The sequence below is a fragment of the Eupeodes corollae genome, chromosome 1, assembly GCF_945859685.1.
Source record: "Eupeodes corollae chromosome 1, idEupCoro1.1, whole genome shotgun sequence".
Classification (NCBI taxonomy): domain Eukaryota; kingdom Metazoa; phylum Arthropoda; class Insecta; order Diptera; family Syrphidae; genus Eupeodes; species Eupeodes corollae.
The window spans coordinates 103,990,960-104,007,060 of record NC_079147.1 but is presented as its reverse complement, the minus strand read 5'-3'; the positions used below and the strand labels follow the sequence as shown (position 1 = coordinate 104,007,060).

Below are 16,101 nucleotides of genomic sequence, written 5' to 3'. Positions count from 1 at the left end.
GGTGCCGGAGCACAGAGACATCACAGGAAATTGTAGAGCCGATGAACTCGCAAATATCTTCTTCGCTTTATAAAAAGCTCAAAATGGTTCGACTAGTAAGAAGTAATTCTCTAGATTCATGTGGTATCACAATGGGCCTTTTCTTTTGGTCTAAGTGTGTGGATTCTTAATCCGCAGCCACGTTAACCTAACCTAACTAGTTAGTTTTTTAAGTGTTAAACATTTCAAACTGGGAACTTCTCTAACCGCTACCTTCAGTTGATCGTGTAACATCCGACTTATATTTTGTATTGTAAATCAATATTACTTATCCTTTTTCCAATTTAACAAGGAACCCCTTCACACAAAACATTTAATGGAATTTTGTAAAAATAAATAAATTACAACGTAATAAAGCTTTCAGTTAATTGAAAAAAACCTGATCAGCTGTAGTTTTGACATAAATCTACTGGAATTGATAGTAGGGGAGATTTTTCTTGACTTACATTCCAGTCAATTTTTTCCAATAAAGTTGACTTAATTGGAAGGAATTTTTTTGGCAGCTGGCCAATCAAATACTAGAAACTTGCCTTAACTTCAAGTCTGCCTCTGAACCTGTCCAATGTCTTTTCTTAATTTGTTTGGTTCAATTTTATTGTGACAATGGTAAGGCATTTTTGCGTAAAGTAGAGTTCTAAGATCTCGCATTTTTGTGACTCTGTCAAATGCTCTGTTTGAAAAAGCATGATCGAGTAGACTTCGTAGCGAGTGCTTCAACTTTTATGAAAACCGATGGTATAAAATCAAAATTTACCGAACTTCTCATATCTCCCTTTATATAGAGTTTTTCAATAAGGGCGGGTAGATGTCGTGGTGTTTGCCATAAACGGCACGTAGCGCCGTCCTGCTGGAACCACATGTCGTCTAGGTCCATTTGGTTCAATTTGGGCTATAAGAAGTTAATTATCATCGTTATGCTTCGTGTTCTTTTGTACACTTTCACGGACCGCTGCGATGTTCTCGGCCGATCTTGCGTTGCTTGAATGTACAGGTGTTGGCTGATTGTTTACTGAACTGGTCGTCTCTAATTTGACTACCAAAAGTTGAAGAGTCGAACGTGAAGGGCCACCACTTCTACCGTGCTGTTCAATCGTGCAACTTGCCATGAGGATTTAGCATAAACAACTGAATAATACACAAAAGTTTGACAGATGTCACCCAAACAAAATGGGCTCCACGGGGCGCCAATTTAAAACCCTATAAAATGTTAAATCTATTACGTATTAGTCATATTCTAAGGACTCAGTCTCATTTACAAGGAAAACAGCATAATATTGAAGTAAAGTGTTTGTTTTAAAAAAAAATTTAATATGTGAAACGATTATTCTTTTTTTTCTTATTTATTACAATTACAAACTGAGAAGTGCTTGCTTGGCATGTCATTCATCAGAACGCTAAGCAATTTACTTCGCATGAAATCCTTTATAATTAAATTTTTGTTTACCATTTTCTATAAATGGTGGCGGGACTGCACGGCGGAAGACGACACACAAAATAGTACATCAGAGCAGAGAGAGAGACTTGTCTCCGCTAACCACATTATAAAATCTTCTTACATTAATCCTGCCTCATTTCTTTGGAAAGCAACAAACAGTTAAGCAAATCACCATCATCATCATCATCATCCTTAACATCAACATCATCATTCCTGTCAACCCCTACGACACAGCTTGCATCTCTAAGCTAAGCCCGTTCTCGTACTACATTATACGAGAGTATAATGCACGTATAGCCCACCCAAACCTTAGCCCTCGTCCCTATACACGTCCCGGATCTGCTCCTTCTGCAAATATACTGTCTACCGAGTCAGAAATCTAAGTCATGAGTCCTTTTTTCTTGCATTTGTTATATTTTAATTGTATTTTAATAGCATGCAGTCTGTATGAAGTCAGTTGAATAGTTGACATGCACTGCAATGATGCGGAGAATGAAAGGGAATGGTTTGGGGCAGGGGAGATACTGCATCAGGATGGGAAGAAGTATAGAAGAGACTCAATTAATCCTGCTGCAATATAATCTGCAGCGCAGGACTTTGACTGCCTTTGCAGCGCACATTGCACATATAAAACACACAACAGCATCATCAGCCAAAACGAAAGAAAAATTGTATCTCCGGATCCGGATTCCGTCCGGGCCGGGATAGGATGGAAGGCAAAAAATAGAAAATACGAGTACTAAAAAATGTCATAGTCAAGTCATTGTGCTTCTCGAGAGGAACAGTTGGGAGCGACCATCATCATGATGCATTATCCCTATACATTCAGCAATAAAGTGGAAACAATGTTGGATAGCGCCATTCCCAGTCCTAGTCCCAGTTCCAGTCGTATTCCATTTCCACCCACTCACTGACAACAATATAACTGATTCAAGCATTCGACTAACGACTTGTTGTTGTTGTGTCGTTTGTCAAGACCTGTGCCAGACTATGTGGACTTTTCTAATGCTTTTATTATTTACCTAAGTACCTACCTATCCATTCTTGAACTGCATACCGCTTTATTTTCATAAACCTAACCAGATATGCATTTCACTGAAATAATAAAAAAGGTACACAATATTTTAAGCTAGGATAGATCTTTTAATACATATTGTCAAGTCTGTTAGTGCTTTGAAAATAACCACAACTTTTCATTGTTTAATTGTCACATGAGTAGCTAATTTGATATTTTCCCAAATTATTAAGGCAATTTTCAGATGATAATGGCTGACAATAACTCTTTTGGAAATATTGTAGAACATATCTGACAATTACTGACAGATGTGAAACTATCATAAGATAATCGTTCTTAAGAGTACTTAGCTTAAAAGTAAATTAACTTTTAATTGTTTTATATACAATATTTTACTCTAAGTTCCTAGGGACTATTACCCACCGATTTCTATGGGTTGAATAATGTTCAAATGAAAGGTGTGTTTGGTTAAGGAAGTACAGTATGTTTTTTGACGTGTGGTTTTCAATCTAGCAATACTTTTTTTCAGATTTGGTCTTTTTGACAGCTGTCAACTGATATATGTTCAGTTTATTTTACCGCTTCATGATGAATACACGCCTTTATTAAAACGAAAAGTTATAGCTATGATTAGTTGTTAGGTTTAGAATTGTGATGTTTGAACGCAGCCATTCTGTCAAGTCAACTTTGACAGCTTACATTGACATGTAATGTCTTGCAGTCATTCAATCGTAAGCCGCCATTAAAGGAAGACTCATACTCATTTATGGTTGTTCCTAGTGAGCAACCACATGGCAAAAACCGGGAAAAAGGTTAAAATCCATTTAGAATCTAAAGAAACTCAAACTGATTCCAGTTCTAATCTTCTTATAAATTCAAGCAAAATGGTATCGATTGGATCAGTAGAAGCATTTGAAATGTTTCTACTAGCCAACGGCATCACAACGGCGGAGATCCAGAAAGCAACGTTCCTGACAATTTGTGGATCTCATTGTTTTAACTTGGTGGAATGCCTCATTTCACCTAAGACATTGGAGCAACACACTTACAAATCCATCATCGAAGAACTTACTCAACACTTTACACCAGCTCCATCAGAAATTGCGTCGTTCTATAGATTTTTTAAGCGCGATCAACAGAGTAATGTTACGATCAAATGTTACGCGACCGACTGGTGTGTGGATTGCGAAATACAAATTTGCAGCAGAGTCTTTTAGCCGAAACGAAACTCACTCTTAAATCAGTCCAAGACCGTGCAATTGCTGCAGAGCCTGCAGCCAAAAATAAGCTCGTTATTCAACAAGAAGTTCCGCAGCAAGATCATGTTCATGCTATAAAATCCAGACCACAAAAGCACCAGCACCATAATCCACGAACTGCTGATGATAATAAAACAGTTAGCAGAGAGAAGAATCAAAAGCATCTAACCTGTTTTGGATGTGGGAATTATCATGCGAGTTCAGCATGTCCATTTCATACTGCTAAATGTGACAAATGTGGACGTATAGGTCACATTAAAAGAGTATGTCGAACTAAGCAGAACAATTATTCTAACAACAGCAGCAGAGGGAAACATCAAGTTAATGCAATAAATCGGTTCGGTAACTGTAAGAAAATAGCAACTGTAATTATCAATGGTATACAATGTGAATTCGAGGTTGACACGGGCTCAAATTATTCAATTATATCGGAGGTTTATGCAAATAAAATTTGGAGCCATAACCTACCTAAAACCTTTGACACGGATTTAAATCTTTTTGATTATGGTAATAATCACATTCCCATTACAGGTCTTACCTACGTAGACATTGTTTACAACAAGAAGGACATCCAAAATCTTCCTTTGTACATTGCAAGTGGAAATCGTACAAATGTGCTGGGTTGTAACTGGTTTAACTAGATGGGAATAGTGGTTAAAGGTGTTCATAGCGTGCGTTCCCCAATAGATAACCTGTTGGAAAAGTACGCAGTGCTATTTTCTGAAGAACTAGGTGCATATACGGGTGAACAAATTACATTAAATCCCGATCAGGCTATACGACCCATCAAACTTCAAGCAAGGAAGGTTTCTTACGCTCAGCGAGAAGCAATTGAAGCTGAGTTAGATAAATTGGTTCGACAGGGAGTTTTAGAACCAACCGAATACAGCGAGTAGCTTACTCCTATAGTACCTGTCACCAAGTCCGACGGGTCAGTTCGTATTTGCGGCGATTACAGGTGCACTGTTAACAAAGCACTGTCACCGCACTGTTTCAAGACACCAGCAATAAGCGATATTCTAGCTTCAATTCCAAAAGGGAATACATTCGCAAAAATAGATTTGGCTCAGGCCTATCAACAGTTGTTTGTTGATGAGGAAACATCCAAAGTACTTACAATTACTACACATAAGAATGCTTTCAAAATAAAGAGGGTTCCAATGGTATTTCTGCGGGACCCGGAATATTCCAACAACGAATAAAGAACATTCTACGAGGAATAAGTGGTGTTATTGTTTACTATGATGACATCATCGTTGCTTGCAAGGATTCCTCAAATCTCGTTGAGACTCTTGGAGAAGTTTTTCAACGTCTTAAGGAGGCTGGTCTAGGGTTGCGCAAAGACAAATGTCACTTTGATTTACCATCTGTCAACTTCCTGGGGTAGATTGTCGACTGCAGAGGAATTCGACCATCTGGTAAAAAAGTCATCGCAAGAAGGGATACTCCAGCTCCAACCGACAAAAAGCAACTGCAGGCGTTCCTAGGCCTTATAAACTTTTACTCCTCGATAAAAACAACAAGTGGCAATGGAATTCAAAGCACCGAACTGCCTTTCAAGAGCTGAAGAGCTTGCTCGCTAATGAAAGTATACTGATTTATTACGACGAGAAATTACCAGTGGCGCTAGTTTGTGATGCGCCCCCTTATGGACTTGGTGTTGTGCTGTCACACATTTTACCTTACCACCAGGAGCGTCCAATTTCGTTTTATTCTCGCACTTTAACACTTACGGAGAGAAACTATGCGCAGATTGACAAGGAGGCCTTGGCGATTATCGCAGGTGTTAAGAAATTTCACAATTTTCTTTACGGAAGGGAATTTCAAATAGTGACTGATCATAAGCCGCTGCTTGGTTTATTTAATCCAGAGAAACCAACTCCAATTATACTGTCACCGAGGATGCTTCGATGGAGCGTGTTCTTAAATGGGTATAATTTCAAGATCGTGCACAGACCAGGTGATCAGAATTGCAACGCGGATGCACTTAGCCGACTGCCCATCCCTTCACCATTTGCAGACGAGTTTCAAATTAATATGCTGGAGGATTGTGATGCAAACATTCTCCAATCAAGTGATATAGCGAAGATGACCTCAAAAGACACAACTCTACAGAGGGTGTTTTCTTGGACGTTGAAAGGGTGGCCTGACGTACTTTTGTAGGAGGAGTTCCGACCTTTTTATCAACGTCGCCATGAAATATCGGTAAATAAAGATTGTTTACTATTTGGTGACCGAATTATTGTTCCAGAAGCCGCTCGGAAAGATTTGCTGAAAATCTTCCATGCTGGCCATCCACGAGTGGTTAGAATGAAAAGTCTTGCCCGAAGCTACATATGGTGGCCGAAAATGGATGGTGACATTGAGGCGATGGTAAAAAGGTGCATCACCTGTCAAGAATCTCGACCAGAGAAGTCTAAGTCAACTATACATCCTTGGCAAGAAACTTCAAAGCCATGGTCACGCCTACATGTAGACTTCTACTACAAGCACAAGCTGTGCAATCAACAGTCTTCGTTCTATATTCGCGACACATGGATTACCAGATTAAATTGTATCTGACAATGGAACAGCCTTCACCTCTGAGGTTTTCAGTCAGTTTTGTAAGAGTAATCTTATTTCACACATCCTTTCTGCTCCTTTTCACCCATCGACCAATGGACAGGCAGAAAGGATAGTTCGTACTACTAAGGATTATCTCAATCGTTAATAACAACGGATGTGTTAAGCTTCGCCTGGCAAGGTTCCTGCTACTTAGTCATACTACACCATCTACACTTACTGGCAAATCTCCGGCAGAAATCTTGTTGAAGCGTCGACCGATGACATACTTTGATAAAATCCACCCTGATAGTCAACCGCTTCGTTCATCCAAAAAAAATCACGTTACAGGTAATGATCTACAATTACAAACCGATGAACCTGTTTGGATAAGAAACTATTCAAAAGGGCCTATTTGGATTCCGGCCAAAATAAGCAAGCAAACGGGTCAAGTATCATATATAGTAAGAACTGAAGATGGAAAGACGGTTCGCAGACATTCAGACCAACTTCGACATAGGAGTCCAGAGACTCATAAAGAACCGGAGCAAGCCTTACCTGAGCCTAAACGTTCCGAGAGGCTTCGTAATTTGGAAGTTCAATCTAAGAGGGGAGGAGTGTGATGTTTGAACGCAGCCATTCTGTCAAGTTAACTTTGACAGCTCACATTGACATGTAATGTCTTGCAGTCATTCAATTGTAAGCCGCCATTAAAGAAAGGCTCATACTTTTATATTTTAACTTAACTATTTATTAAATGAATTATTGAATTAAGATGCGTCTTTAATTTTAAAAGGTACCAGAACATTTCAAGAACTATCATCGGTTTTCATCATTGAGATCAATCATTGGAATTTTTTGTACAGGTTGGTTATAGCTTTTATTGAAAATGTTGTGTCATTGGACACAAATTTCCTGATTAGAATCAAACATTTCCTGATTGGAAAGTGACATTTAGGCGCCAGTTATAGCTATCATTAATATCGATGGGGACAAAATTTTGAATCGATTTTTTACGGTGTTTCCTTTTGATTTTTTGAGAAAACAAGTTTAGTTGCACATTTTTTTATCTAAAAATTATTTTTTTCTATTTTCCGGAAGGAAATTCATTTTCCTAAACAGCAGATTCTTTTATGTCCAAACATGGATCGGATCGTTGATTTGATTGAGTTTGTTTGAAAAATTTAACATTTAAATCTTATTTTTCAAAAAAATTACACCAAATAGAAAAAACTATAAGAAAGCTGGAAAACAAGGAGTTCGAGGGAAAGGTTAAGAACCTTGGATAAACGGCTTCAAAATGCGAGGCCTCCAAGACAACCAATACGACCTCTTTTATAAAACCGCAGATCAAAACCAAGGTAATCCCAGAACTTGTATTTTAGCTAAGAAACATTTAAAAGGTTTTTTGCGTCTAAATTTTAGCACTCCCGATCTGACAGTTGTGAGATTTGAAGATAAGAATACACAGATTTTGCTGTAGGCCTGTTTTTACTTTGCCCATAATGCACCATCACCTCCGGAGGAGGTGTGCAAAATCATAACCGAAGCTGGAATCTAAAAGGCAAAAAAGGATCGGAGGCGACGCAATTGCTCGGCATACCCTTTGGGCAAGTTCTGAGATCAATGAACGAGGTTAGTCACTTTTTGATTTTATTATTGAAAATAATATGACCATTTGTAACAGAGGCAATACTCCCACTTTCGTCTTTCCGAGCTCGGAAAATTATGATGGATGGGAGGATGTGCTTGATGTTACTTTAATAAACAACCGTAATTTATTAGTGAAGAATTGGAGAGTTTCCCCTTTGAATTAGTTTTCGGATCACAAGTGGATTCTTTTTGAAATTAATTTTGAGTCGAAAAACCCTCCGGCTTACAGAAATCCCAAAAGAACTGACTGGACGAAATTCAGTCAAATTGCTAATTCCAAACTAAGCAATTTACCAAATCTCACTGAATCGATAGGAGACCTTGAATCAAAGGTGAAAACCTTTGAAACTTCTATAAGTAAAGCTTTTAGAGTCTCTTGCCCAGTTAAATATAGTCGTAAAACCCTTCTACACAGCCGTAGTACGTCCAATCTTAACATATGGGTCGATTGTGTGGTGGCCTGCTCTAAGCAAAGCCAATAATATTGATAAGCTAAAGAAGGTTTCAGAGAACAGCTTGCGTGGACACCACAGGGGCCATGCGTACTTGCCCAACGGACGCCTTAAACGTTGTCTACCATTCGACCTTTTTATTAAATACATAGTTTCCTGCAGCGCTATCAAGCTGAAGGAATCATACAGCTGGTTGTCAAAACCTTTTGGTCACAGCAACACAACGAAATTGATTCCCTCAGATATTATCTCGGTAGGCAATGACTAATGCACTCCTACTTAGAGCCTTAGTAAGGGTTTTAAGGTTATTTTTCCATCCAGAGAAGATTGAGAGGATGACATCGTGTCGATAGGTTTCTACACAACCATCTTTACTGACGGCTCAAAGATGGAGTGCGGAGTTGGTTCTGGGATCTTTTCTGACTCCTTAAATGTAACCAAATTCTTAAGGCTTCCTGACTTTGCTAACGTTTTTCAGGCTGAACTACTGGCAATAAGAGAGGCATGTACGATACTTAAACAAAGCCCAAACCAAAACTGAAATGCGGCTATCTTTACAGACAGTCAGGCAGCTGTCAAAGCCATTAACTCGGCCACATCCTCATCTTAATTGATCCAGCAATGTCGCGATGAGCTTGCGAGCCTGAATATTAACCTCGGTGTCACCCTGATCTGGGTTCCAGGCCATAGTGGTGTCGTGGGAAATGAACGGGCTGACGAGCTAGCCAGGCAAGGATCGGCCCTTCATAGCTCACTTGCGGAAATGGTTAACACTCCTCTTGGTGCTATGAAGGGTAAAATCTTGTCTATCTACCAAACTGAATCAAATCGAAGGTGGAGCAATTTACCCAACTGCATTATATCTAGGAAGATATGGCCCATCTATAATAAAACCCGTACAAACGATCTTCTGTGCAGGACAAGGCAAGACATATCCAGCATTGTTGCGGTTTGTACCGGGCATTGGCCTATAGGAGTTCATGCGGAGAAGTTGGGTATCTCTTACAACACCTTTTGCCGTAGCTGACCAAAAAGAAAATGTCCTGTTTTGGCAAATACTAGAATGAAATGCTTTGGAAAAGCATTCCTTTACGAACTTGATGAGCTATCTGAGACAAAGATTAGAGACATAATCTTTTTTCTCAATGCGACAAAATGGCTCTAACATAATCGCTATAAAGCGGAGCCCTAGTTTGCACACGACTTCAGCTCCACCTTAAAAAAAAAGGAAGCAGCAATTGAGTACAATTTTAAAAACAAGAGGGAATACTCCTAATATCCCAATATTCAATATTTTTGGGCAAGAATTAAAATCGGATTTTGGTGTTATGGTGTTTTCAATACATCATCCAAAAGGATTCTAAAAACCACAAATTGGGGCGTGTATACTTTTTTCAAATAGAAACGATTTAAATTCAGAATTGGTCAAAATCTAACATCGGTTTGAAGCATTTTTGACATGTGTACATATTCCGAAATTAAAGTAAGCAACCACTTAAAATTATGCAGATTTAAAACTTGCTTCAATTCTTTTATAAGCTTTAATTATTTAAGGGTCGGTAGTTTTTTTTTAATGAATCCGTAATAAGTCCGTTTTTGAATTTGTTTCAAATCACTTAATTTACTTTCAAATATTACAAATATTGGCACTTTTTGGTCAATCGGTCGGTCCCTAACCAACAGGTCGATACGTCTAAAGAATTCCTTGAGGTTCTTCTTTTTTCCCAAACTATTTTGTTCTTAATTCAAAGTCCGAATGTTTATGCAATTGGGTTTCTATGCCACATCTAAGCATTTTTCTCTCAAAATAACCATCCTGATCCTGCAAAAGGAAACTACAGTACAGGTAGGTATATTAAACACAAGTGCATTCCATACCACATTGTAAAAGTTTGGGTCTAAGGACTGTTACTTGTGTATATGACGTTCATTAAGAAGTCATTTTAGAATAAATTCTACCTTCAATCTCGTCCTGGCCATTCCTTTCCCTAACCCTACCCAGTAACCAGCCTCAGGTAGAGATGTCATTGTAAAAATAATTGAGCACATTTCATTCAAAAAATAGTGCTTTTTTGACGCTCGTGTTGATTTTGTGAATATATTATAAGGTCGGTGCAACAGAGGTGAAGAAAATACAAACAAAAAGAGTACCTAGCTACCCCATTTTTCATTTTGTGTTGATTGTTTGTGTTCATCACGCCATCTTTTCAAGTTTTTATTTTCATATCCTTTCATTCTTTGGCAGTAAAATAAATTTGTCTTCGTGACCGTTGAGCGGAAGTACAGTTGAGCTTTCGTTAAGTTTGAAAAAAAGGTTTGAATTGTCTGTTAATGAGGCTGCTGCTGCAATTTTTTCCTTCTCGTTTTTATTTTTGCTTAGTCTCGTGTAATAAAGAGTTTATATTATTTTTTCATCTTCTTCATAATTTTATTTTTATTCCTTGCTGCTTAAAGGAAATTCCAAGGATAATGTAGCAGGCAAAAAGGTGTAAATAAAAGATTTTGCATTTTTGTTTTATTATGAGAGAAAATAATTGTTTTAACTCTTAAAGCTGAGTTTTTTGTTGTTATATTTTGTTAGAAAAAGCCGCCCAACCGAAGAGCGGTTACGGCGAGGACGATGAAGACGACGTTAGTCTTTGACAGCATTGAAGAAAGGAACTTTTGTCCGAAAAAATTGTAATGGTCTGCCTTGAGCAGTTTAACTTTGCTTTATTCAGATTTGTATTGCTTTGTGGTTGCAACTACTACCGACGAGAAAGAAGATGTTCATGATTTTAATTACAAATAAGAAGTGGAATAGGATGATGGTTTTTGGTATTTGAAGTCTTTGTTTTGTCTTTTATACGGATATGGTTTCATAATTTAATTTTCAAGTGAAAGCCTAATTTTTGGGAAAGGTCAAAATATTACAGATTGAGGTTATAATTTATGGTAGGGTCTATTATCATCAATTTTACAAATGAACACCTTCAAGATCAATACCCTTATTTTGCCCTTTCGCGAAGATAATAAAATAAATAGTTTTTGACATTCCATAAAGGTATGTGAAAAATAGCTTTACGAAAACCAACAGTGAATCATATGGGATTTGTTTTAACGTTCAAAATCTACTGCAACATTGCTTTTTCTTGCCCCGTGATTTCGCAACTCTGAATACTGAAATAATTAAGAAAAAACTTTATTAAAATCTGAAAACTGCTTTTGACGTGGAATACAAAAATATTTAACATTTCCCAGTTATGTCAGAATTCCGAAATGTTAATCGGAACATTCGAAGTCTATGAATGATTGTTTAGGAAAATTCAATGTTAAGTAACGAGAATTCATCATTTTTTCACATTCAGAAATCTTCTAAATAACCAATAGAAGAGAGAGTACAGAACCCTCACAAATCCAATCTCTTTTTCAATCTATGTGAAAAAATATATATCTTACTTAAGTGGTACTAAATATCTTCAGTTGCTTACTCCAACTTGGGTGAGGTCACTTTTCACTAGTGCGCACTTTCTGATCCGCGGTCCGCTTCTACTGCGCTGTTCGGTGGACGTTGATAAGAAGACTTTCCGGGCCGGAGCATTGGTTTCCATGCGCTCTACGTGACCCAGCGATCTCAGCAGTTGGACTTGCGAAGTCTACGTCGCTGTACAGCCCGTACAATTCGTCGTTCCATTTTTTTCTCCACTCAACTTCTATGGATATGGAACCGTAGATCACACGAAGAACTTTACAGTCGAAACGGGGCAAGCTGCTTTCATCCGCTATTTTCATAGTCAATGCTTCTGCACTAAATATCAGGACTCGGATGTTGAGGGTCTTATGTAGCGAGAGAGGGCTTTACTACTTCCTTTGATCTCAGCGAGTGTTATTTTTTGCATTCAGAGTGGGACCTTGGCAGACCGTAACCTTAGGTTAGGTTAGGTTGGAGTGGCTGTCCAGATGTCATTGACTCACCTAGACCTCAAGGGTCCATTGTGATACCACTAATGAGGTTACTCATGGGAGGGTAATGAACTTAAACAAACCATTTCGTACTTTTATTAAAGTTACAGAGACGTTTTGTGTCAATCGTCGCCAGTTCACTGGTATTATCGAAGAAGGGATTACCGAGAAAGTTATTCCTTCTAATGGAGAGTGCTGGACATGTACATAGAAGGTGTTGGACTGTTTCCTCTTCCTCCTCGTCCATACAGCTTCTAGAGAAGTCATTTGTGTAGACCCCTAGCCACAGAGCATGTCTTCATATGAGGCAGTTTCCTGTTATTACTCCAGTTATAGAGCTTATACTTTGTCTGCTCAGGGATATCAAGCCTTTTGACCGTTTTAAGTCTATGCTTGGCCATATTTGCTTGGTTGCTAGGCAGGTGGTACTCGGTGACCATCTAGCATTTGTTGATTCTAGAGCATATTGTTTGAGATTATATTTACATGTAGCAAGTGGTGTTCCTATGTTATGTTTTTGTCTAGGGAGAAGTGTTCCGTTTTTGGAGAGCTCATCGGCTTTGCAATTTTCCGGAATGTTTCTATGACCCGGCACCCAAATGAGGTGAATATTAAACTGTTCCGTCATCTCATTCAGAGACTGTTTGAGAGTTTGTGGAGACAGACGCGAGTGATTTAAGAGCGGCTTGGCTGTCCAAGAAGATTCGTATATCCTTGCAATATATAACGTTTTCTTTGAGCCAGAATAGTGCCTCTTTGATTGCCATTACTTCTACCTGGAATACACTACATTGATTGGGAAATCTGTATGATAGACTGAGATTCAGTTGTTACGAATTATCTATTCGTAACAACTGAATCTCTGATACCACTTCCAACTCCGTGATCGGTCTTTGAACCGTCTGCATAGAAGTGTACCGCATCGTCTTCCAGGGGTCTCTCTTCTTCCCAGGAGGATCTTGAAGGGATGGACACATGGAAGCTTTTACCGAATACCATTTTTGGGGTGGTATAGTCTAAGCGATCTGGGATAGATCTGAAACTGTCTAGAATAGTAGTATGTCCAATATTGTTACTGGTCCATTGAGAGGTGGCTCTAAGCCTTACACATGAGTTGGCAGCCACCTTTTTGGAGAAGATGTCAAGTGGTGTTAGGTTTAAAAGCACTTCCAGTGCTGCGGTTGGTGTTGAGCGAAGCGCTCCTGTGATGCACATACCTGCTGACCGCTGAACTTTGATGAGCTTATTTAGATTTACCATCTTGTCCAGTGTGGTCCACCATACGACAACTACATAAATGAGTATCGGTCTGATTACCGAAGTGTATAGCCAGTGGGAAGTTTTAGGGGGAAGTCCCATTTTGATCCTATGGCCTTTTTACGAGTAAAAAGCGCTACTGCAGCCTTTTTTAATCTCTCATCAACATTTGCTTTCCAATCTATTTTTTTGTCTAAAATGATGAAATGGTATTCCTTTAATCATGGGTGGGCTAATCTGAGGAATTTTGTGCCTTCTCGAAGAGAGTAATAGTTTTGTTTTATGTGGATTGACGTCCAAGCCACATTGCTTAGCCCATTTTGTTAGCCTATTTAAGGCATTTTGTAGGAGTTCCGAGAGAACTTGGGGGTGTTTCCCAGATACAGATATTGCAACACCAGGCTTTGGGAATATATCTTAAACAGCTTGTCAGAATGATTTCCAATGGTGGAATAATAATGTCTGAGCACAAAAACAAAGATTGTAGTTCGGCCGGAATGATTCCGTCAGGTGCTGTAGATTTATATGGACCAAAGTTGTCTATGGCCCATTGCAGTTTTTCCCGCGTTATTAGATCAACTAAATAGCTTGTAAAAGCTTGAGACTCTTATGTTAATTCGTTGAGTATGTCAGAGCTACTTGGAAAGTGGGTGTCCAATAACAGATTAAGAGATTCTTCATCTGTGATAGTCTGTCTTTAAAGCATACGGTATTGTTGGACTTTTTGAGAGAATTTTCCTGAGTCTTGAGGCTTCTAAAGTATTTTCTATTTCACCACAAAAAATTCTCCAAGAGGACCTCTTACTCTTCCCTAATTCTTTTTAGTACTTAGATCTATTGAAGAGTTTGCGACAGTTCTTTCTGAATGGTTGTAGTTCTTTACGCCACCAATGAGGTTTCTTTTTACCCTTTAAAATGGATACAGGGCATGAAGTTCTCATTGATTCATTTAAGGCTTCGGTGAGATGATTTACAGAAAGGTCTAGTTCATCTTTACTGGAGGAGCTTTTAAGAAGGTTGTGATCAAGCAGTTGTGCTAGTAACTCCCTATATCGCTCCCAGTTTGTATTCCGGTGATTTCGAAAACCCGTAGATGTATTTGCCACATCTTTGAGCTCAAACTGAATGTATTTGTGGTCAGAGAAGGAATTCTCTTTTGAGACATGCTAGTAAGTGTAATATGTAGTACCTCTTTCCTATTCTTGGTTACGAAAGTGGGTTCATTACCAATATTACTTATGAGTAGGTTAGTGCTTAGTAAGTAATCAAATAAGGACCCACCTCTCTCATTCATATGAGAGCTACCCCATACCGTGTGATGGGCGTTAGCGTCCGAACCAGTTAAGAATATTCTGTATCAAGACGATGTCTTCCTTGTTTGCATGCAATCGGAGATCCACCACTGTTTTGTCAGCGTTTTCATCGTCTGAGGAGGACTGAAGTAGGTCTTCCTTACTCAGAGTGATGCCTAAGATGGTACTTCAGTATCCATGGCGGAGTTGCTGTTGACTATAGGTTTAACCTCGACGGCGGATGGCTTGTTTGGGGCTGTGGTGGTCGATGGTTCCACTTTTGGTGTTGCATCGACTTCCATTATTGGTGGTAGTGAAGCGTTTCCTTCCGCTGAAGGGGCTTCTGTGGGGGGTGTGCTAAGCGAATCTTCGACTTTTTTGTAGATACGAATCACGATTTCAACGAAACCATACCTTATCACGCCTTTGGTCGGGTCCAGTGAAGCCAGTGATTCCCTATTGATCAATACGAGAGGTGATCAATAGTGACCCACTGTCTCCTTCTCAACCTTTGTGACTTTCCAGTCGTGCGTAGGCAGGTTTGGATTACTTGATTTGATCAATTTCATGATCATATCTGGGCAGTTGTGTAGAGTCGGGACCATTATACGTGCTCTTGGCCGGCAAGGACTATGCTCCCTTGCAACAACCTCGAGCTTGGCACTCGGCCAGCCTTCTGGCAAGTGGTTTGACGTTGAGTCGCTGCAGGTCGGTTTGGTATTACTGCTAAAAAGCCACTAGCCCACTCGAATCCTCTCAGCATTGCGTTGGTTTCGAATGGCCTGTTACTTCTTGGACTTCTTGTTGGCCGGCCCAGAGCTATGTTCGTGTGACACAGATGTGACTCCACCTCCAGAATTAGTCGCTACTGATACCAATCGGGGTGTGCCCTCACCCTTCTAGTCAATTCCACATGTCGCAGATTTTGTCCCTCCGCATGGGGTGTCCCTTCTTGGGGTCGCTTGCAACGTCCTAGCAGGAGCGGGCAAGAGGTGGGGTGTGGATTTGCCGCCCTTGGGACAGCCGATCGTCTACCACAATTTTCAGAATTAAAAATGTTCATTAACAGGGAACGGTGAACTCGCTGGTTCTCTTCAGCATTTACACCAGCCAGCGATCTAATAGGTAGTCTAACCAAGGCAATCGCTTCCGCCGACGAACTAATTGCGTACAGAATGGCTGGAAAGGTTGAGGGTAGAAGTTTAAAATTCTCTTG

At 39.3% G+C, this 16,101-nt stretch overlaps 1 protein-coding gene across 1 annotated transcript; it reads left to right on the top strand.

The window, feature by feature from the left end:
• The first annotated feature begins 3,645 nt into the window (after window positions 1–3,645).
• LOC129942305 (uncharacterized) lies at window positions 3,646–4,389 on the top strand. Its single transcript, XM_056051179.1, has one exon. The coding sequence runs from the start codon at window positions 3,646–3,648 to the stop codon at window positions 4,387–4,389; it is 744 nt and encodes a 247-aa protein (XP_055907154.1).
• The last annotated feature ends 11,712 nt before the right edge of the window (window positions 4,390–16,101 follow it).